The sequence below is a fragment of the Poromitra crassiceps genome, assembly GCF_964638095.1.
Source record: "Poromitra crassiceps genome assembly, chromosome: 5".
NCBI classification, from domain to species: domain Eukaryota; kingdom Metazoa; phylum Chordata; class Actinopteri; order Beryciformes; family Melamphaidae; genus Poromitra; species Poromitra crassiceps.
This window is the reverse complement of record NC_139642.1, coordinates 33304985-33327615: the sequence shown is the minus strand read 5'-3', so window position 1 is coordinate 33327615 and position 22631 is coordinate 33304985. Positions and strand designations below refer to the sequence as shown.

Below are 22631 nucleotides of genomic sequence, written 5' to 3'. Positions count from 1 at the left end.
TATGTCTGCAAAGCCACATGAGTGATCGAGCAAACATGTAGGTGTTCTGATAAAAAATCACTAGATAAAGCAGCCATTTTGATAAAATAGCGAAAGTGGCTGCTGGCTATCTTTGGACTCCACAAGCCACTGATGGATGAGAAATGTAAATTCCTGCTCTGTCAAACATGGTATGAACAAGATCCTTAGAGATTTGAAAAATGGTCACATAGTGTTTATGCAATTTATTCCGAATGAGATATATCACAAATAAATCCAAGATCTCACCTCTGTGCAGAAATAGATTGCAACAAATAGCAAATGCACTCCCTGATATTGAGATCCTCTGTGAGAGCTTACCTCCAGCAAGCCAACCAGACATTGCACTAAAGCAGCTCGCACAGTTGCTGAACATTTCCCAGTTTGGCCCAGGATGCTATAACAGAGCACAGTGGTTAAGTGTAAGAGACTGAATCAGACAAAGTATAGCAAGTACAGCTACACTGTAATTATGAATGGATGTAGACAGAATCGATCAGTTATGCATAACCAGACACAGATTGCTCATAAACATTTTCAACGTCTGAGAGAGACAGCATCACATCAAATTTGAGTATTCTAGGTGGTTGTTAGGGTGTTACAAGTTGGTTGCTAGGGTGTACTAGATAGTTGCTAGGGTGTAGGGTCAGGGATAGGGTTAGGACATTGACTCGCTATGCTGTGTGCAAATGGTGCTCGGATGCTGAATCAGGATGTTTTTGTTTTTTAAATTGTGTGTATGTGTGTGTGTGTGTGTGTGTGCTGTGTACCAATGTGTAGTGTGTGTGTGGCTGACTATCTCTTAGGATAAATACTGTGTGTGTGTGTGTGTGTGTGTGTGTGTGTGTGTGTGTGTGTGTGTAGCTGTGGTGTGAATGTGTGTCCAGGTGGTTGTGGTGTCTGACTGTGTGGCTATAGCTCTGGCGGCAGTATGTGGCCATCTATCGATAGAGAGCTGCGTGTATATCTGCCAAGCGACCATAACCTCAGGTGAATTTTGAAGCCAAAAAAGAAGTCGCAGAATGCTGCAATTCCTCTAACGTCCGCCAGAGGGTGGCTCCACAAAGACTCTCCCACCCAACTCCATGCAAATCAATGGGACCACACCACAGCCTAACTTCTCACTCAAAATATAAAGTCAATACTTAGGTTATGGTCTCAGTAGCTCGTTTCAATCTTCTTATATGTATTCATTTTCAAAATAAATGTAAATAAATAGTAAATAAATGTTTTTGATGAGAGATTGCATATTTCTTGATTATGCTTTCTTGCAGAGTTACACTTCCCATTTAATAATAATAAATCCAAAACTAAAACAAGAGGTCTCCAGTGAGCTCTGAAGCTTAGTCCATGTCTTTCAAAGCAGCCCTGTATGTGTTCAGCTATGACGTGCCACTAACCAGAAGCCAGACACCACTTGCAGCAGTGATCCCTGCACGTGTCTCATCTCCTCTGGCAGGTGGTGCGTTCTGCCCAGGCTGCTGACGGAGGGTAAGACACCCAACAGCACCGCAGCACAGATCTCCTGGTCCTTACGGTACAGAGTGCACAGGTCCCTGGAAACACAACAACAAGCACACATCATTATCCACTGCTACAGTATGTCACTATACACATGTAAACACCCAAAACATTATGAGACATTTATATTACATGTATCATCAAAATCCTGTGACTAAATACTATGTATAACAATTAGTTAACATCAAATTAAAACTTCAACTATGACACCATCCAACTGTCTTAAGTTGCTGCAGTGCCAACCCAATTTGGATATGAACAACTGCCACCACCCAAATGTATTTGTGTCTTACGCCAGAGGCCGGAGCAGCGAATCAAACTCCTCTGGAGATAGCGAGTCCTCAGCTGGAAGCTTCTTCAACAGAACAAGGTACTGGAGGAGGAGATGTGTTTAATAATTATACGGTAATTATATAATAGTAATTAAATGTTATTCTTGACTTCCAACAAGCAATATTGGTCTTCAACAGCAAAACAAGTTGCTAAGTGACACATAACTTCCAGTAAGAGTGTTGATAGCAGGCTACCCACCATGTTGAGATTCAGGGCTTTGCTGAAGTCTATCTGATCCGTCAGCAGCAGCAGGCGGCGTCGCACCTCCTGAGGTTTAAACAGGAGGCTGTGGGCGGGCTGGACAGAGCTACACTTGCACAGGAACTCCAGGACAGCAAGGAGAGCCAGATCCTGCTGGGCCAGATGCTCTTCTGCTAACAGGCTTGTAGCACCTGAAGGAGGGAACAGCGTAACATTCCATCATCCATCTATGTACAGTATATCTATAACTCATAAGATGACCAGCATTTACCCCAGCGCTACAATACATGCTACAAGTTCAACTTCATGGGCAAGCTGGTAGACAACAACATAGGTGGGCTTTAATCGATTAGCACAACCGTCCCATCAAATGGAAAAGCCCCCAGTTTGAAGAAGAATCCCACATTCTCTCAGAAAGACTTTGGACTCAGAGAAGGGGCTTCTTTGTGCTGTGCACACGGGGTGGAGAGAGCAATGAATGAATGCAATAGTGATCGCGTGGGACGTTTTTTCAGTCGAGGAAAAGTGAGAGTGGATGAAGCACAATGCTGTGGTGTGCCGTGACATTCTGGTCTATTGAGGCTACTTGTCAGTATAGAAACTGGTACCTCTTCCTCTTCTACAATGTGTGTATGATTGTTGAACGTTGGTGCAAAATAGTGAGTCTAGAAAGAAGCCCTTCCTCTTTGATTCCCAAGAAACTGACACCAAAACCTGTCTTTTATCATTCATGTTTTGGATAGTTGACAAATGTTCTGCTATACACCACTTATAACGAGTAAATAGGCCCAGAAACGCAAGGTACATCACAAGTAGCTGCTGTTGTTGCAGTAACAGTGTTCAAAGTGTTTTGGGATGGATTTTTTCATTTAAAAGTGGTCTAAATTGGGTGGTAACTTCCATATAAATACGAGCAATGCAGTCATTTACACAAGCATTTCTCCCTTGGTACCTGGGGCACAGGAAGTGTCAGTGTTGTCTCCCTTCTGTCTGTGGGTGCCGTTGGTGCTGGTGTGAGGCTCCTCGCCATCATCAAACAGGTCAATGTCGCCCGCTTGTTGAGTCCTGCTCATATCCGAGTCGTCGTCCATATGATCGTCTTCATCCACAGCACTGACTCTCCTGGATACACTGCTCAGCTGAGGGGACAAGGAAATAACGCCAATTCAACAAGTTTGCTCTCTGTAGTTCAATGAATATAGCGTGGCACCAACTGTTTTGGAGTAAGTAGTTTGATTTGTACTGGGACTAAGCATACAAAAAACATAGTTTGGGTTAGGAGGGTATATGAGATAATCAAAGTGTATTCATCGCTTTATGTTAAAATCCATATTGTGGAATAATAGGAACGTTCAAGATCAGACTGTAATTTGAAAAAAAGGTTTGGCTTAGGGCATTTGCTACTATCGTACAAAAAAGAAAAGAATGTTTGCAGTCTGTTGTTGGGTATTGCTGTAGTATCTTTTTGGACATGCACCCATGTCCCGCAAACACAAATGGCGGCGTGCTAGATGTATCTGTCACTTACCAACAGTTTGCAGATCTCTGCCAGTTCAGTGAGAAGACTGCCGGGGAGAATCATCATGAACACACCAGAGGAGATGGGACAAACATGATCCTGTGCAGGGGAGAATAGAGCTCAACAGAAGAACATCTCACATCCACATGCAATGTTGCATCTGGATTTTGCATGACACATAATACAAGTGAAACGAGCTACAAGCTCCTCAATCACCAACTAAAACAATGCTACAAGATGTTGACTGATCACCAATTTCTGACAAATCAACCCACATCACAGTTTAATGGCCCAGGCCCTCTAGTGGCCATTGAGGTTGCAGGATAGTTGAACCAGTAGTTCAGTGTGACTGATCTAGACAGCCCATTCTGACTAGATCCATATAACACATAATAATAGCATTGTTGTTTTGACATGATACTGATGACAAACTGGACTATGACAGTGTAGGCTAGTTCACCTTGGCATCTCTGCTGGCTGACAGCGTGCAGAGCTTCATGACGGACCTCAGCGCACTCATGGTTCCATCCTCTGTCATCTTCACTTTCACAGTGGAGACAAACTCACTGAAGTCCTGGGCCAGGGACTAACAGGCACAACAAGAACACACCAACAGCATTCAATTGAAAGTGTTTAGTGAATTTCAACAGTAATTTAGGGCCCACATCTAGATGTCAATATGACACAGGGGCAAATTTCAAAATGAACATTAACTTGTTATGCATTTAGCTGAGATGCGGTTATGCAGGGAGACTTACAAAGTGTGCAATGGTAGAAGAACACCTTTCAAAATCCTACATCACCAAAATAACAACCAACAAATAGTAAAGAGCGCACGTGTCAGAACCATAGTGCCTATACAATATTCCTGTGGCCAGAGAACGGTCATGTGAAAGGGAAGCCCCACCCTCCAAATGCCTGTGAGCAGTGCAGCCCCGCTACAGAGTCTATGCAGGGCGGACACCTATAAATGTGACTTCATACAGTACCTTGGCTTTAGTGAAGAGCTGTGAGCGGCAGGCCTCCTCCTCAGTCAGAAGCCCAGTGGAGACGAAACCTGCTAGTACACCGGTCAGCAGACTGAAACAACGCACCAGACACTCTGGAGAGGTGGACTGGGACTAGAGAGGGTGCAGCAGATTCAATCTCAGTTAATCACCGTGATAACTACACAGACACATAGGACACACTTCAAAATCCAACCGTCACTCACGTCAGGGGAATAGCAGTTGAGGAGATTGTCTGCCACGCAAAGCAGCGACTGCTCCAACTTGTTTCGGAGGCCAGGGACGGCAGGGAGCTGGTGGTCAGCTGGTGCCGACCTCACCGTCCCGTCTTTCCCTCGGACCTCCGAAGGCAGCGCGTCGAAGCTGAACTGCAGGTACAGACTCTCAATCTCAACCAGGCTGTCTTTGGCGTCGGGTGATGCTTGCTCTTGGGACAAGGCACTTTTCAGAAAGGATACAAAAATTATTATTTTGATTCCAAAAAGGAATAATGTTGGTAACATACTGTAGTTTCTTCTGTTGAAATATCATTGAGTGTGTGTGTGTGTGTGTGTGTGTGTGTGTGTGTGTGTGTGTGTGTGTGTGTGTGCGTGCGTGCGCACAACAGTATTCTCCGTTTGCCTCACCTCTCTAGTCCTTGAGCACCCAGCAGAAACATCAGGCCAGCTCTGGTGTCTTTCAATGTCAGGGAGACCAGGATGTTCGCTATCAAATTGTGAGGAAAATCCCTGTACACAAGATCATATTAATGAAACAATTTCCGGGCATTTACCATAAACTGAACTAATAAAGCCAAAACAGTCACAAAGAGAGAGAAAAAATAAAGGAGGAGAGTGTAATTCGTTCCGACTTGGCTCATAGGGCAGCAGTTAATCATTTCTTGTTTCTGTGGTATGAAGCAGCAACAAAAAAGAAGACCAGTCTATCACTGCAGCTTACCATCAATCCTTTTACAGCAGAGAGCAGATTGTGGACCTTTTGTTCAAGTCTGTGGTATTACTTGTGGCTCATGCAGTGACTGAACCCAAAAGCTCTCTGTATCACAGAAGACAAGCCATTGTGGTGGAAAAGCAACATTGTGCCCACCTGCAGATGATGGGGTGAGGTCTGGAGCTATCCTCCATCTCATTGCGCTGATCAGGCATCAGCAGCCAGGATATGAGGGTCTCCTTCAGGCTGGGGGACCCAGAGCCCTCGGTGACCCCCACATAGTCCCAGCCTGAACCCACGACCAGACTCTTAGGGACCGGACACTTCAGCAGCGTCTGGGCCAGGCACAGAGCTGCACTCCTGTGTATGGAAGGAATGAAATCGAAATTTCTAAACAATAAAACCATTACATTTCTTTTAACAGTCCCACCCCTCTACACCCCCCTCCCATCAAATAAAAGTGCCTTTCTCTCCCTGACTCATGTCCCATTGGTTTAGACTCTTGAATGATCCCCCACTGCATTATGTCCCACCCCAACTTCCTGTTTCAACAAGGAATGCATCAAATCAAGGAAGTAAAGATGTCATTTCATGGGGTCTTTAACAACATTAGGAGAAAACAACCGTTTTGGGAAATACACTCAAAGACTAAATATAAAATGGCACAATGAGAAAAGCCGCAGACTCACTGGGATGGTTTGCATGTCGAACCGGAGAAGAGTTTCCAGAACTCTCTGTCCATAGAGATCAGTCCTCCCTGGACAATGGCGGCCAGCAGGCCCATGCTGAGGGCCTCTGTGTGGGGTGAGCTGACCCACCGCAGGGCCAGGGCCCACACCCGGCCCCACAGCCTGCCCAGCTCCGCCCTGCGGGCCGGGGCCATCTCTGGATGGCGGGCCTGGCACCGGGCCACCTCCCTCAAGCAGCGCAGCACGTAGGGCCCCCTCTCTCCTCTGCGCTGCTCTCCCAGGAGGAGCTGGTACAACACTGACAGCAGCGGGACTAGCTCTTGACCAGGCACCATGGACGGGTACTTAGAGGTGAGGACCGCCGTGATCTGTAGCCTGAGCAGCAGAAACGAGACATGTTTGGTAAATCTATGTGTGTGATACACAATCAAACATTTCTTCAGTCAGGGAAACAAGTGATGTTGCTTTGATGCGTTGTCCCATGAGTTATACTGTACTTTGAGACCATGTGTTTCTTTTCCCCAAAAATAGAGTCAATAGAGCCATTATTTTGAGTGACTGGTAGCAGCAAATCCAAAGACAATACCTTACAAATCATTTTCATATAAACTGAGGTGAACTGAACTCCTCACCACGGTATGACATCAAAGTCGCTGTGCTGAGGCTGCAGGTGGTCCCGAAGCACCTCCCAGCCCAGTTCGATACGCCGTCTCTTGCTGGGTGTCCCATGGGTGGGACTGCCCCTCTGGGTGGCTCTCAGCGGGACCTGGGTCACCTCCAAGATCTGGACGTCACTGTCGTCACTGAACAGCTACAGCACACAACAAGGAAGTAAACCAAATAAACCAATTACTTCTTTTGAACTTGTCCAGCATTTTTCTGTATTGAGAAATTAACTATATTATTTGGTAAACATGTATCTAAAGTTAAATTCTGATATGACTATTCATACCTGGGGTTTGATATGACAGTTAAGTGAATCCTAATCTTTATTACCTGGTGACAAATGTCTGCTGTGAGCTCGATGACGTTGTCCTTGACTGCTATGCGCCGTGTCCCTGTGACGTATTTCCCTCTGCTGCCAATATGGCTGATCTCTCTGACCAAGGCATCATACAGGTTGTACAGCAGACTCCGCCACTTGGTCCAGTCCTCAGCATAAGCGCCTAACATATGAGAAGGGGATCAAGGTTTTTCTTTTGTTTTTATACAAAAGCAAAAATACATAGTTATTATAATGTAGTACCAGTATCAGTTGTACTTAGTTGTACTTTTGGATTCGATTTCAGGGTAATGTACACCCAAGTACAGATTAAGAGCTCAGAGGCTCCTGGGAACAAATGTCTTAAATGGGCCCACACACAACAAATCATTTTATGAGTGACACTTTTGGTCATTCATTTTTAGTATACAAACAATTGGCAAGGTTCAAATTTTATAAATGAAATTACACCAATTTATGATTTGTGTCATGCGGTAATTGATTAGATCAATCAAATGAGTGGGACGGTGCAGAACCCCTGGTGAAGCCTGAATGCTATGAAAAGATAGTCAAAATCCTTTGGAACTGTCCAACATGGAAAGAAAACCTGTCCCAAGAAACAACACACACACAAAGAACTGTCAAACGAGTGTATGAATTTCTCCATCAGTCACAGTCTACCTGTGTCCTGTGTCTTGGCTCCTTTGGGATGGTGGACACAGAGCTGCAGGTTGAAGAACTCTACTATCTCCTCTTTGAGAGCAGTGCTGTGCCTCATATCCGCCCAGATGTAGAGCAGGGAGGGCAGAAGCTCCTCTCCCAGCCGACACACCCTCATGCGACAGTTCATGGCTGTGGACCTCAAGAAGATGTTGAGAGCCGAGACAAGATGTTCCACCACGGCCAAGTGTTTCTCCTGCCTGGGAGGGTCGGAGAGATCAGTAAAACGGTTACAATCAAGGTCAGAACATCACTGAGAATAATTATCAGAGAAAAGGGATGTTTAAGGGATTGTGTTTCTTAGTTACCTGACATTGAGCAGCGCTTTGGAGAAGAAGCTGAAGAGCGTGGTGTGGAACCCGTCGGTCTGCATGCAGCAGCCCTGCACCACGGAGCGTATGACTCTGCTCACCAACACACGGTTGATGGACTTGGATGAAGTGTTGAATAAGCCACAGTACAGATCCAAAAGACCTGGAGATCACAAGGAGACAGTGAGGGGATTCAGGAACAGCAATCTGACTACATTTGATAGCATAAAGATATCAGATTACAATAACATTATTACCACTCCTATCTTAAGGTAGATGAAAGTCAACACTGTCACCTAAAGGGGACTAGTTTGGATCCCTGAAAGTTAACACAATGATGGTGGAATTGCACTGCATTACATTCACTGGCATTGTAACGTCCATGAATTTGAGAATAAATATGGTTTATATTGAGAAGAAAAGCCAACTGACTGTGCCACTGCTCTGGAGTGATGTCACACCAGTACTTGCGGACAGAGAGGATGTCCTTCACGAGGAGGCTGCTGTAGTCTTCTCCATAGGCCGAGCAGCTGTAGGAACTCTGCAACACCTCCATCACGTGCTTCAGCAGCTCACTGCACTTCAGGCGAGGGCCACCTGAGAGAGAGAGAGAGAGAGAGAGAGAGAGAGGTCACTGTGATATGACAGAGAGAGGTCACTGTGATATGACAGAGAGAGGTCACTGTGATATGACATGAATCATCTTTTCAGCTAAATGTGTGCCGTGGCTGTGTGTAATAATAACTTGTAATACACTGCTGAATGATTGAATCTATAATAAGTGGACTGTCCTTACGTTTGTTAGCACAGCGAATGAAGTATTTGATCAAGCTGCACATTTCGGCCATCTTCTTCTGCCGCGTGGCCAGTGCAGCCGCCGTGACACTGGCTCTACTTGACTGCATGTGCTCCGTCTCCTTCTGGACATAGCGCTGCAGAAACCTGACATCGAAAAATAATGAGCATGCAAAACAGTATGGTGGTTTGTTTATTGACACTCTGAAATGACTTTCAACCATACTATATGTGTTTATCAAGCATAACATGGAATGTCAACTGATCCCCTCAAATTTATATAACAGAAGGTTTTCTAAGAATTACGCCGCAGTAACTAGTATTTCTAGGTATTGTAACTCCCACAAATCTGTTGTAATGAATGCCAAATTCAGCCTAGATTATGGGGCACCAAAGCGTTCCCAAATAACTTTTTCACAAGGATTTTAGCTGTCAGGCAGTACTGATTTGTGCATGGTGTATCAAAACTAAATCGATGAGCTGTAAACAAACTAGACTCCTTATTTTGGTAGGCAAAATCCATAAAAAAGGAACACAAAGGAAGCCATGGATTTCCAACAACTGTGCAAAACAATATCTTAACTGTATTTTAATATTTGATATATAAATACCATGCAGGGTTGTTGTTGCAAAGGTGTCCTGCACTAATTATCGTTGTCTCTTTTGCTTTATTGCATAATGTGCAACAATGCAAAAGCTGCAAAGCTGCAGAGTGACATTACCTGAAAACAGCATCCCAGGTGAGTTGCTGGGAGCCTTTGGCAGCTCTAACCCCTGAGATGCGATCTAACTCCTGCACAGTCTCCGGAGTTCTGAGGATCCGTCTGAAACGCTCAGCCTCTTTCTGGAGGCAAGACACAAGCAGACGTCACATCACATCACATCACATCACATCACATCAAATATCAATACTGGATTCAGGAAGGAGGTGGTCTCTCTCTCTCTCTTATTTCATTAGTCTTAGTAGGAATATGGTGTACACATTGGTCAAACAAACTTGGCTGCAGATAGAGAGGCAGACCAGGGTTGTAATAGTGTGTGTGTGTGTGTGTGTGTGTGTCACTGTTTATAAGTGGATGCAATTACCTTCCTCTCTGTAGCTTTGTCATTCTCCAGCCCCCTGCAGCAGACCAGTAAATCATGAAGAGCCAGGCTCATGGTGCTTCACGATGAGGATACAGCTTCCATCAACCAGGAGTGACAACGTAGGCTATTCAAAGAAAGGCTTTATGTTGACGTCTGATATCCAGCTCTGTCTGCACGATAAAGTTAGTACACAAGTGTACATATCAGATTCAAATCAATTTCTTCTCTAATGCACTTGACTGCCGAGCTATAACGGTACACATGACATGAGAGGACACCCAACCACTGCAAATCACTGTTTAGCCTGGCCTTTGAAGCGAGCTATCATAGCAGTGCTAGCTTCAAACTTGGATTCCTGCCGTGCGCTCAAAACACTGAAAATGGAACTTGTTTGCCAGTTTGTTCACCAACCTGTGATGATTATGACGATTTTAGATAAGATGAAGCGATCATTATTCATAAAAGAGCAGATGTTAGTGTGCTACTGCTGCAGCCAGTCATGAGAACTTCAACTTTGCCATGTTGACGACGTGCATTACGTACGCACACGTATATGCAAGCAAGCAGAACACGCACGCAGGAAACTCCCGCCCCAGCACTGTTGAAGACGAAACATCACATCCGGGCCATGGCTAGCTGCCGGAAAGCTATCAGTAGCTAGTGTGTGTCTCCTAAAATTAGGGACGACGGTGAAACAAGGGTGCCTTTTTTAATCTAAAACAATCGTGTTCACTCCTTAGATTGGCTGTCGAGGCATAGTTCTATAATGCTACAACCCCAAAAGTATATCGTAATCTGTATAGTACAACCAAGTCAGACATCTATCTATAGGACTACAACTACCAAGATGCCAATCTGCAGATAATTTGGAATTTCCGGGTTATGCGTGCTTGAGTTCCCCGCCTTTTGAGTGAGCAGTGTCCTTTGGACGTCTTGGATTTTTTGGGATTTCAAATTACTTCTAATCACTAAGATCCTGAAAATGTAATTGTTAACAGTTGCACCTAATTGTTATATAAGCGTCAAACGGCCATGTTGCTCCCGTCCGACGTAGCTCGGCTTGTTTTGGGTAAGTCTAGTTAGCCGAAGCAAAGGTCTAGCGTTAGCCAACACTGTTATTTCGCTGTCAACAGGGCGGCTAAAGTTAGCTTGGCGTCAACGTTAGCTAACGTTAACAATAATCAACAACGCACTGCAATGTTATATTTAGCGTGTGAGTTGCTTGCCTTGGCTCTACTCTGAACATCTAGGGTTGGTAACTGTCCTTCCAGGGTACATACAAGACGAAGGGCTGTCTGCCACCCGTCAAGCTTTCATTCACGAGAGCCCCAACTTGAGAGAGTATGCTGAGCTGCACAGCACAGAAGATGACGTTATTCCTGCTTGTGTATTTGTAAGTGTACCCCCCATCACCACAATACAGTGTTTGTTACTCTCATAAAGATGACCATTGTATGTAACCTTGGAAATGATTGTCTTATGCATGCTGCTGCAGTCTCTCTTTGGGAAGAGCCTAACAACCATCCTAAATGAGTATGTGGCTGCCAAAGCAAAAGGTAAAGTGATCTGCCATTGTCCATCAGTAATTACACCATTTACAGTATATCCTAACTCGTGTTTCTCTGGCTATTATGAGTTATTGTTTGACCCCCCCCCATTTCTCTCAACAGAGAGCAGCAGTCACGAGGTACCTGTCATGATGGCCTCGCTGTGGAAAAAGCTGGATTTTACACTCAACCAGATCAAGTAATTATAAGATTAATTCCAAGTAACACCCAAACCACTTCAGATTCATGATGTATTTTCTTGTCATGCTTTATATTCAAAAGTTTAGAAGGATCTTCACTGGTATTTGTTGACGTTGCATAATGTATCTGGTATATCTTTTCCTAGATCAATGCAGAACTCCCCTGCTCTATTGCATCAACAAAGAAGTACGTCTGCTTATCAGCTTGTTTGATGAGAGTTTTAATAGAGCTGTTTTGGACATTTCATTGACCCACTCACTAAAATGCCTCCATATTTCTGTCTACTACAGAGCTAACAGGTAGATTTAGATATATGAGATTCATACTGCATATAGTTAATACATTGAGTGTACAAAGTATCATGAGCGCCCGCTCTTTTCATAAAATAGACTGACCAGATCAATTTAGGTGAAAGCTGTCATTAAGGTTGAGATGTAAATGGAAGGGGTGGTTAAAGAAGATGTGGGTAACTAAGGAATTGAGCATATTGGTTGACAATGATTTGATTTAAAAACTTAAGAGTTGCAATTCTGAATTGGGTAGGGTTGCCCGATTTGTATGTCCACGCAGGGTAAATCCACAGGCAGTCTTATTTTACAAGCCTATGTCCATTACAGTGCGTTCACGCATTGGAGTGACTAACATCAGACAGCAGCGGGCCTTGGCACTGTCCCCTGCCCCCTCCACTCCCGATACTGGCTCCATCATCCAAACTGTGCAGACCTCCCCCAGCATGCTGGGACATCCTACTCCTCTGAGCTATACAGCCCCGCAGGACAGACCAGCCTCTTTCATTGGCACTCCCCTTCAGAGCCAAGAAGGTGGCCGAGTCCTAAATATGCCTAGTGAGTATCATAAACATATTTTTTATTTTATTTAGATGTGGTGCATGGGGAGATCTGGCTTTTTGCCCAGTTGATATTTTGACTGCAGGTTGCAGTGCTTTTTTTTTTTTTTTTTAATGATTTTATCATGATGGAAAAAATACATTCTGAACATGACGATTTGTATTTGAACGAAGGGAGATTTTGGTATAAACTAATTTTTATTGACTCTAGCAGTTGTCTTAATTATTCCACTTTGGTGACACAGCACTGCTCATTGAATACAGAGAAAATGCTGAAAACACAAGCCAGATCATTCATAGAATTTTTTTCCCTGAACGAAGGTCTATTATCTGTACTGATATACACAACACAAGAAAAAACCAAAGTCCTTTACCTTTGACAATAGCTTCAAAAGTTGTCCATCTGAAGCCCATAGCTTGTTTCAGGTTTCCCTTGAAAAGAGTGAGTAAAATGTGTATGCATAGTAGTATCATCATTTAATCTTTGTTTCATATGCCATCATCAACCAGAAGAAATGTCTGCTCTTGTATTATTTATGTGTAAAATAATTTGTCCATTACAGGAGATTCAGCATTGCACATCATAGTTTCAGAGAATCGGTTAACCCCAGGCCCGATGTCTCCGGTGCGACGGAAATGGTAAGATCTGTTATTAAATGATTATGCTTGCTTTAGATAACATCCTCAACCAAATTGCCAATTGAAGCATTTTGCTTCAGAGTTATTCATTCTACTTCACAGCTTAGTATACAGTAAATGTGAAAATCTTGAAAATAACCATCACATACCGTACATATCGGTTCAGGGCTCTACTCTAGTCTATAATCTATTCCACTGTTTCCAGGAACATGCCCCGGATGAGAGGCGGCGGTCTGAGTGGGTCCAGTGGCACTGGGAGATCCGCCATGACTGTTAGCACCCTTGCTGCAGAACCCCAGCCTGAAGAGGTTGTCGATGAGAACTTCCCTGTGAGTGCCTCTCCAATCATTACTTCTGTTAATATTATTGCGATTAGTTTGCCTTAAAATTTAACCAAACAAAAACCGCTTTCACTCACATGACCTGGGAATATTATAGTATGCTGATCTGGATCTGTTCTGTGTAGGAGGCAGACAGGCAGTTAACAACATGCCTGATGCACAGGAACTTCCTGTTGGATGTTACCTTTATAATGTCATTGAAAGCAGACGTCTTCACATTTTGTGCAGTTCAGAATGGCACGACGCTCCAGGCACAGAAGGACACTGCTTGAGCACTGAGCAGAGTTTTCTCTGATTCTAAACCCTGCTGTTTTGCAGGGTCTACTTACCTGGTTGATTGTAAAGCCTGGTGTTTTGCAGGGTCTACTTACCCGGGTTGACTCTTTCACACTTGGCAAAGTTTTAAGTGATAATGGAACCTCATGGCATCTGGAAATAGTATGCTTTCCCTTGAAAATACCGTTCCTCTTTTCAGATTCACATATCCTAAATTTAATATAACATTATTCTCCACAGCAACTGGTGATACAAAACGCACGCGAGAAGATACTGGGTGACGTGTCGTTACAAGAGAAGCTTGCAGAAAACATCAACAGAATCCGTGCGAGGTAAATGAAGACACTGCTGTTGTGTTGTTTGAATTCTTCATTAAGGTGTTGGGATGATGGTTTTTGATTGTCAGTGGCATGCAAAGTTGTGGCCCGACTTGCAAGCATGTTGTCACATGGCTATAAAGTTGTCTTTGGTGTGTTGTTTGTATTATATCAGCGATCCATCCCCCCAAACATCAAAGGCATCGTGCAGCACAGTGGAACCAGACCAGTCTATAGATGAAATCCTGGGGTTACAGGTGCTGACACATTTTTTGTGTATCTGTGTTTGTGCTCTCCATGACATGTTACTTCCAGCATGCTTTCCATTCATGTCAGCATTTTTTTCCTATATTAAAAATATTTCTTTATAACCAAACCAAATGGATCCAGGGAAATACAATTTAAGACCAATTGCATTTTTTTGGTTTTTAATTTGTTTGGTTTGATTATTGTTGCATGTGGCGTTAACATTAATTCCTCACTAATATCCTCATGTACAGGGGGAATTCCATATGAGTGATGATGCCATCCACAACATATTGGAGGAAACAGAGTCTGACCCAGCCTTTCAGGCTCTCTTTGACCTATTTGAATACAGTAAGTGTTATGTACCTTGCCATGATTCTATCTGTTGTGAATGTACAGAGTACTTGTATTTCACACACAATTGGACACAAGTACCATTTTATTTTATTTTATTTTTATGCCTCCGCCGGCGATAGCCATTATGGTCTCGGTCCGATGTTCGTTAACGCGATATCTCAGAAACGCCTTGATGGAATTTAGTCAAATTTGGCTCAAACGTCCACTTGGACTCGAGGATGAACCGATTACGTTTTGGTGGTCGAAGTTCAAGGTCACTGTGACCTCACAAACGCCATTTTCTAGCTCGTTAATGCGATATCTCAGGAAAGCCTTGATGGGATTTCGTCACATTTGGCTCAAACGTCCACTTGGACTCAAGGATGAACTGATTAGATTTTGGTGGTCAAAGGTCAAGGTCACCGCAGTGTGATCTCATGAGTGCCATTTTCAAGCTCGTTAACACAATATCTCAGTAAGCTCTTGACGTCTTGATTTCTTCACATTTGGCTCAAATGTCAAAGTCTGGACAGACTGCTCACTGGTTGGCAGAGGCATATATCCGCGGTGCAGTCGTTCTAGTTTATTTTATTTATATAATGTGTTTGCAGATAAAACTAGAATCACTGAGCTGGAGCCAGGGGATGGAGATATTAGCAGTAGCCCAGAAGAGAGTGATACACCTGGGCCATCATCTTCTGACAGTCCTATTCAGACCGAAGTTCCAGGTATTCCACCATTTTGAAGTAATTAGGGTCCCATAAGGAGCAAACACATAATGTCCTATATCTTAATTATTGTCTCCTATATCAACATAACATGTTTCATCCATGTCATTTTGCAGGCACTACACACAGAGATGTTACAAATGCTTCCAATACAACGCTGATACCAGGGAAGTTGAGGACTGGACAAGAGTTGAAAACCAGGACGACAAGGAAGTCTGCTGCCCCCAGCTCGTCAAAGAAAACAATTCTGAACCCCAATGGTAGAACAACCAGAACTGAGAATAACACATCCAAGTTGTTACTGGGTGAAGAACAACCAGGCTCTGCTGCAGTGGAGTCTAACAGAGAAGACAGAGACTCTCTCTTCAGTGGCAGCGATGCTGTAGCACCCATGGACATAGATGAACCTTTGAATACTCCTCCTCTTCCTATTTTTGACAGCACTCAGGATGTGCTGGAGCCAGCCAGAGAGGACGGGACTCCCACTTCCACTGTCCCCAATGAGCCAAACACAATGCCCTCAACAAGCAACACTGTTTCTACTGCTGCGGCATGTACAGTAGCAGAGACCACACTGGTTTCTACTGCTGCTGCATGTACAGCACCAGATACCACACTGGTTTCTAATGTGGACAAAATACGAGCGGATAAACCAACACAAGGGGCTGGTGGAAAGACAAAAGCCCCAGGTGAGAATATAGTGCAATCTCTTACAGCCCCTCCTCCGGTTACTAGTTATGGATCTAGTTTTACCACACCTATACCAGATGAATCCAACAAAACTCTGGCTTTGACTGCTACCGTACCTCATGTTACAATGTTGGTTCCAGGCAGTGGGGGGAACCCTCCACCAGTGGCCACTCCCTCAGTAACATCTACTAAATCTGCTTTGCCTACATCTGCGTCAGCCTCTGCACCAGTTACAGCAGCACCCAACCCTCACAGGCGCATAGGCCACAGCACACCGATCACGGGTGCAGCTGATTCCAGCAATGTCGTCTCCTTAAAGATCATCATCAGTGATAGCCAGGATGAGGCTTCTTTAGGCGACTCGGCCTTGAATCAGGCAATTTCCAGCATCTCCGGAGACAAAATACCCACCATCTTCCTCTCCTCTCCAGCCAAGACCCCTATATGCCCCGGCACACCGCAGGCCAACCCGGAAGAGACGGCACAGGCGGTTAGTTGCCTACAAAGCTCTGAGGTCCTCCAACCTACTAATTCTCTGATTGGGAAAGGCAGGGTGGTAGTCACATCTACATTAGCAGGCACATCACAAGCCCAACCTGGCTACATAATCCAGCTCCCCACTAGCCCCGCCCTCCCAAGAGCAACTGCCAGCTACTTTGTTGCTACTGACACCCAGGTCAGACAGGTGATGGTGCCTGCTGCTGGTACCTGCACTGACCCCCAGGTCAGACAGGTGATGGTGCCTGCTGCTGGTATCTGCAAGAGGCAGCCATTGCCTCCCAGCCAGTATGGTGTGGCCACACCGCCCCGCTCTCAGGGCTACCCCACTGGTAAGAGACAACTGTTTAGCTGCAACAATGGGTCATCTTCACAGGTGACTTTATCTTAACGTCACATGTTAATACACTTTGTCTTTGATAATCCAAAGTTTTTGCTATTTCTGATGAAGAAAAAATAGTATCTTAAACGGCTCATCGTGAATTTGATCTAGATCCCTCTGGCTGTGATTTTTGGTTGCAATTGTCCATGCTTGTTCCATCATGTCATGGGTATTTGGTTGTGTAGTGTTCTTTGGCCCATGCAGAGAGACACATTTTCCACATAAGGATTAATAGAGTATTTGTGTTATGTACTTTCAGGATCAACATTCTTCTTACAATCACCTGTTCGGTTTCCTCCGGGGAAGTTCCAGATTATCTCCAATCAGGTAAGGCTACTATTTTTTGTTTGCAATGCTCAAAATTGGACTCGACACTTATTCTAACCTTATTTGCCTTTTTTTTTTAACAGTAATACTTATTAACATTGTATTTTCAGCTTGTCGCCATACCAAGCAAAGTAGCAGTAAGGCAGTCAGAAACAGTCAACCCCAAGCCTCCCACGGTGGCCCTGAAACAGTCTATGATCCTAGGTAAGTGTCCTAGTTTTTGCACATTGATTGTTCAAAATGTCATTACTTAAAGTGATCATCTCAAAAGATTTTCGTGTACGGTAATTAAATGTCTGTTAAGTCACTATTTATCTGATAGTGAGTTAACACAATGGTGATTGAGCCTATGGCCCATTGATAGAATTGCAGCATTTATGAACCTGGTAAGAAGAGAGAATAAGCCAGCAGCACTCTAGATGTCCTTTTCAAAGTTTTAATTTCTCTTCTGGGCAGCAGCAACAATGAACGTTTCAGCCCACAGGCCTTCCTCAGCGGTACAAGGCGGAAATGACAGCTATATATACACAGACATACCGGAAGTACCGGTACATTCAATTATTCAATTAAGTATTCTACAAAAACACCATATAATCACAGATAAAAGATGAGGAAACACTGTTACAAAAATGGCATTTGTAAATTTCACACGCCATAGAAGATTTCATCAAGAAACAACAGTAAATATGTGTAGTGCACAGCCAGATATAAAGAAAGGCTCTGTAACAAGAACCTCTGAATATCAAAAGTTTAAGTCTAATAGGTTTTAGTGCTAGCCAAGAACTAAACGCATAGGAACTGCAAGTGAGGATGGCCAACCATGAGTCTATTCTGTTAGCTCCACCTACCCTCTCTGGAATGTCACCACACAGACACCCAGTTCATAAATGCTGCAATACTGAAAATGCAAAGGGTTCCATCAATGGGCCATAGGCTCAATCACCTTTGTGTTCACTCACTATCAGATAAATAGTGACTTAACAGACATTGAATTACTTGAAAATCTTTGAGATTATAACTTAAATATAAAAATTGGACGTCTGACCGTTGAAATCCCTGCTATGTTTACCGCTTACAATTTGTGACGCCAGGTGGGATATATTATAATTATATAATCGTGATCTCAATATCAGTCAAAAATAATCGTGATATGATTTTTGGCATAATTAAGCAGCCCTACCATGAAAGCGGCATCAGTTCTTGAAATGTCTACTTGCAAACTATCTCACACTAGTTACAATTTGGGGGATTTGGACAGAGGCAGGCCCCACTACAGTGTGGGTGACACGTTTTAATTACTTTTTGGGTTTGACTGCTGGAGATTGCTTTATGTACCTCTGCGAGCCAGAAGTACATAAAGCTCTACAGTGAAGTAAGTGATGAAATACACAATCGCCATAAATCTAAGTACCGGTATATGACCCCAGTTGAAAATCTGAGTCACCATAGTGAATCTTCAACGTTGCCCTCCTGAATGAGTTGATCTGAGTCACCATAGTGAATCTTCAATGTTGCCCTCCTGAATGAGTTGATCTCATTACACTATTTTCCTAAATTTCAGGCATTACAGGAACTCCTGAACATCATTTGGTTAGTAAAGCGGTCCAACCCCTGTCAGCTGAAAACCCAGGACAGCACATTATGCCACCAGGCGCTAGTCCCAGTCATCATCGAAGGTTTCTCCGTTTTGACACTTCTGGAGAAGCACCACCACCACCACCACATCCCCCTAAAATGATTACAACCACCACCCCCCCAGCAGCAAACCCTCCCACTTCACTTACTGTCCAGCTGCCTGTGGAAGATCAACCCCAATTGCCCCCTCGAACAAAGCCTGCTATCCTTCGTGGCAACAAGCCCAAAAGGCAGGTAGAGACTGTTAGCTGCTCTGATGAGACTCAGGCTGGACTAGTGTTGGTGGAAGAGACAGAGAAATCCATGCATGCTCAACAGCACCAGCAAGTAAGAAAGAGCCCTCATACACCACCGTATCCTAAAAGCCACGACCAAAAAACTCAAAGTGCCAGTGCCAGCGGGAATGACACCTCACAGCCTGAGTCTTTGAAGAAGTCAGAATTGAGAGGGAGATCAAAATCTATTGAGAGCAAACACAAAAATGATGATGATGGTGAGCAGGTAAAATCCAAGACTTCCCAGAGTTCTTCTCAGTCATCGTCTTCTGATCATGTATTGAAATCAGATAGTAGAAAGGAGAAAGAGGATTGCAGCAGGAAAGAACCTGCAGATAAAGCTCCTGCCAAAGCCCGCGAGGGACGCACAGAGAAGAGGACTCCCTCTCAGGAGTTGCCAAATGTGACGGCTAACAAGGAGAATGAAGTGGAGGGGAGCAGGCGAGAGCAGCAACAACAGTCTGCACCCTCCTCATCACCGAGAGAGTTCAGCCTGCCGCCTGTCACCCTGCCAGTCCCTAACCCCCAGTTCAAGTCAACTAAAGCCCCCTCCAAGACCATCTCTCTCACCAAACAGGCAGCTGTGATGCTCCATGACATCCAGGGGCTCAACTCTCCTTCCACCCCAATCAAGAGGCCCGGCGCGGCCCATACAGAGCTTCCACTTCCCCGGACCCCCGGGCCTGGTCGTAACCAGGAGGACTCTGTTGACTCTCCCAGGACCCCTGCCCGACAGAGGCCGGGTAGAGAGGTAGAGGGAACTCCCAAACATCTGATGCCTCCCACCACCCCAGACATCCCCACCTGCAGTCCAGCCAGCGAGGCTGGCAGTGAAAACAGCATTAACATGGCCGCTCACACACTCATGATCCTGTCACGCGCCGCCATCGCCAGGACAGGCACTCCACTGAAGGACAGCAGGACAGGCACTCCGCTGAAGGACAGCAGGACAGGCACTCCGCTGAAGGACAGTAGGACAGGCACTCCGCTGAAGGACAGCAGGACAGGCACTCCGCTGAAGGACAGTAGGACAGGCACTCCGCTGAAGGACAGCAGGACAGGCACCCTGCTGAAGGACAGCAGGACAGGCACCCTGCTGAAGGACAGCAGGACAGGCACTCCGCTGAAGGACAGCTTGCGCCAAGAGGAGGTTGGGGAGATGTCTCCCACAACCTCGAAAACTAAGAAGCGCAAGCAACCTTCTCCTACTGCCAGCCCCCCAGCAAAGAAAGAATCACAACACTCTTCTAGCAACCAAAAGAAGGAAAAGGTGAGACAGCAGAAATACAATATAATTATGCCATTTGGTGAACATGTTTAAAACACCTTAGATTGTATTCACACTATCCCCCCCCCTTTTTTAAGAAATACCATTGTTTTTTAAGAAATGCATCATCAGGTCAACACTATCAGAAGCTCCCGCACCACACCATTTGCTCCCGCAATGATCCTATTTAATTAGAGTTCCTGAGAATTTCACAACTACTAACTTTTCTAACAGTTCTTGTTGTAAACAATCAGCTGCCAAGCCTGCCTTGCTTGGCTGACTTGGCTCACAAAAAAGGTGCTCTATTCTGCCAAAAAAAGAAACTAGGCAGTGTGTTTTTCAAAGAAGATGCTATTTTTTGCCTTGCAGCCGCTCCCCATTCCCTTTTCATGTAAAAAAAAAAAAAGTAGTTTGGAAAAACTGGAATTGTGAACAGTGCCACGGGTAAATTTCAGAAAAAGTAGTGTCAGTGGAAATACAGTACAGCACAAGTACAGTGTTTCTATTGATTCATTGTGTGCAGTTATTAGCACCGATTTTGTGCTGCCTGCACTAGAAAGCAAAGCATTATAGTGTAATTGCAAATCAGAATGTGCAGGGCATTTCAGAATGCATGCACAACATGCATGTTTTTTTTTAAATAAGCTGTAGTCCTGTGTTTCAAATACATTTCAGTATTCTGGACATTTCATACTTCCTCCTAACAACCTTCATGCGCATGTGATTCTAGCTAAATTGTGTGGCGTTTGAGTCACTAATCACAGTAGATTAACTTGTCAGTGCCTTTGAATAAATGGTGAATTTCGCATTTCTCTTTTTTTCTAATCCTACAGAAACAGAAGAAAGTGATAGATTGCTTCCCTGATGACTTGGACGTGGATAAATTCCTCTCTTCACTTCACTATGATGAGTGAGTTTGGTCACTCACAGCGCTATGAAAGGACGAGTAGGATCACTACCTGCTTAGGTTGCTATCCAGGAATAGAACAAGCCATCTGCTACCAGTGCCTCTGGTTCCTATTAGTAACCTTGCCTGAGACCTTATAAGCTGTAATGTCTCATTAGGCCAATGACAGACTTTAATTTGGCCCACTGTGACAGTTAGGTTCCAATGTGAAGGTAAAACCCTCTGTTACAGCAATGACATGACCAAGTTCAGTTCATGTTTCTTGTTCGCCAGTGCATGTGAGAATTGTTTCAATTGTTGGCTCTAAAATAAAGAGCCAGGGGGCCGGTTGGCGGTTGCACAAAGCACCTTAAGTTAAGATTTTCCTTGGAGTCTGAGTTAAGGTGTCCATAAAATAAAATTGGTTGCATAAAACACCCTTAAATCTTGTGCTTTGTTTTCCATAAAAATGTTTAACCTTAAAGGGGGTAAGGTTTTGGGGGTAAGTCACACTTTAAGGAGAAGATTTAAGGGTGTTTTGTGCAACTGATTTCATTTTATGGACACCTTAAATCGGACTCTTGAAGAAAATCTTAACTTAAGGTGCTTTGTGCAACTGGCCCCTGGTCTTCTACCTGCTCTATTTGTAAAGCGCCTTGGGATAACTCTTGTGATTTTGCGCTATATAAATATGAAATTGATTCTTGTGTGTTTCTCTTGGTCTTTTGATTTAATTATCACTGATCTACTGTATACTACAACAGCTGCAGAATTAATTGAGAACACTTCAATGGGGCACAGGTGGTAAAGATCGGATCTTGGTGACTCAAAGCACCTCCTTGGTCAATATTTGACTCCAGTTTGATTTAAGACGTTTTAGAAAATGCCTGTTCTAGTAATAATTTTAATTGCAATGAATTAAAATCCTTGTCATTGTGTTCTATTCATGCTCAGAAAAGTCTGATTTTCATGATTGAAAAGTTAAATTATATGAAAATTATTATAGTATGTTTGTTACTGTGTGTGTAGTTCTGATTGCCCCATTGTGGTAGAACAGGACAGTTTGAAAGCAGCTCAAAAA

The 22631-nt window shown here is 44.1% G+C and overlaps 2 protein-coding genes across 2 annotated transcripts in view; one reads left to right on the top strand and one right to left on the bottom strand.

The window, feature by feature from the left end:
• The window catches only part of atm (ATM serine/threonine kinase), a gene marked incomplete at its 5' end in the record, with an annotated part of 41876 nt that extends 31692 nt beyond the window's left edge, over positions 1-10184 (bottom strand). Inside the window, 20 exons of the mRNA XM_083637254.1 lie at positions 340-415; positions 1419-1574; positions 1833-1912; positions 2071-2264; positions 3026-3212; positions 3602-3691; positions 4053-4178; positions 4582-4713; positions 4806-5040; positions 5226-5327; positions 5686-5889; positions 6219-6593; positions 6851-7029; positions 7215-7384; positions 7882-8120; positions 8229-8394; positions 8664-8828; positions 9028-9173; positions 9749-9870; positions 10113-10184. Coding sequence (XP_083493380.1) covers positions 340-415; positions 1419-1574; positions 1833-1912; positions 2071-2264; positions 3026-3212; positions 3602-3691; positions 4053-4178; positions 4582-4713; positions 4806-5040; positions 5226-5327; positions 5686-5889; positions 6219-6593; positions 6851-7029; positions 7215-7384; positions 7882-8120; positions 8229-8394; positions 8664-8828; positions 9028-9173; positions 9749-9870; positions 10113-10184 — 3216 coding nt within the window. The remainder of the gene's footprint in view (positions 1-339; positions 416-1418; positions 1575-1832; positions 1913-2070; positions 2265-3025; positions 3213-3601; positions 3692-4052; positions 4179-4581; positions 4714-4805; positions 5041-5225; positions 5328-5685; positions 5890-6218; positions 6594-6850; positions 7030-7214; positions 7385-7881; positions 8121-8228; positions 8395-8663; positions 8829-9027; positions 9174-9748; positions 9871-10112) is intronic.
• An 861-nt stretch (positions 10185-11045) lies between these two features.
• npat (nuclear protein, ataxia-telangiectasia locus) lies at positions 11046-22257 on the top strand. Its single transcript, XM_083637009.1, has 17 exons — positions 11046-11181; positions 11384-11505; positions 11608-11668; positions 11783-11858; positions 12006-12046; positions 12478-12705; positions 13271-13346; positions 13552-13675; positions 14204-14295; positions 14456-14537; positions 14781-14877; positions 15474-15590; positions 15707-17110; positions 17420-17487; positions 17598-17691; positions 19049-20667; positions 21498-22257. The coding sequence occupies exons 1-17, from the start codon at positions 11145-11147 to the stop codon at positions 21576-21578; spliced, it is 4419 nt and encodes a 1472-aa protein (XP_083493135.1). The 5' UTR covers positions 11046-11144; the 3' UTR covers positions 21579-22257.
• The last annotated feature ends 374 nt before the right edge of the window (positions 22258-22631 follow it).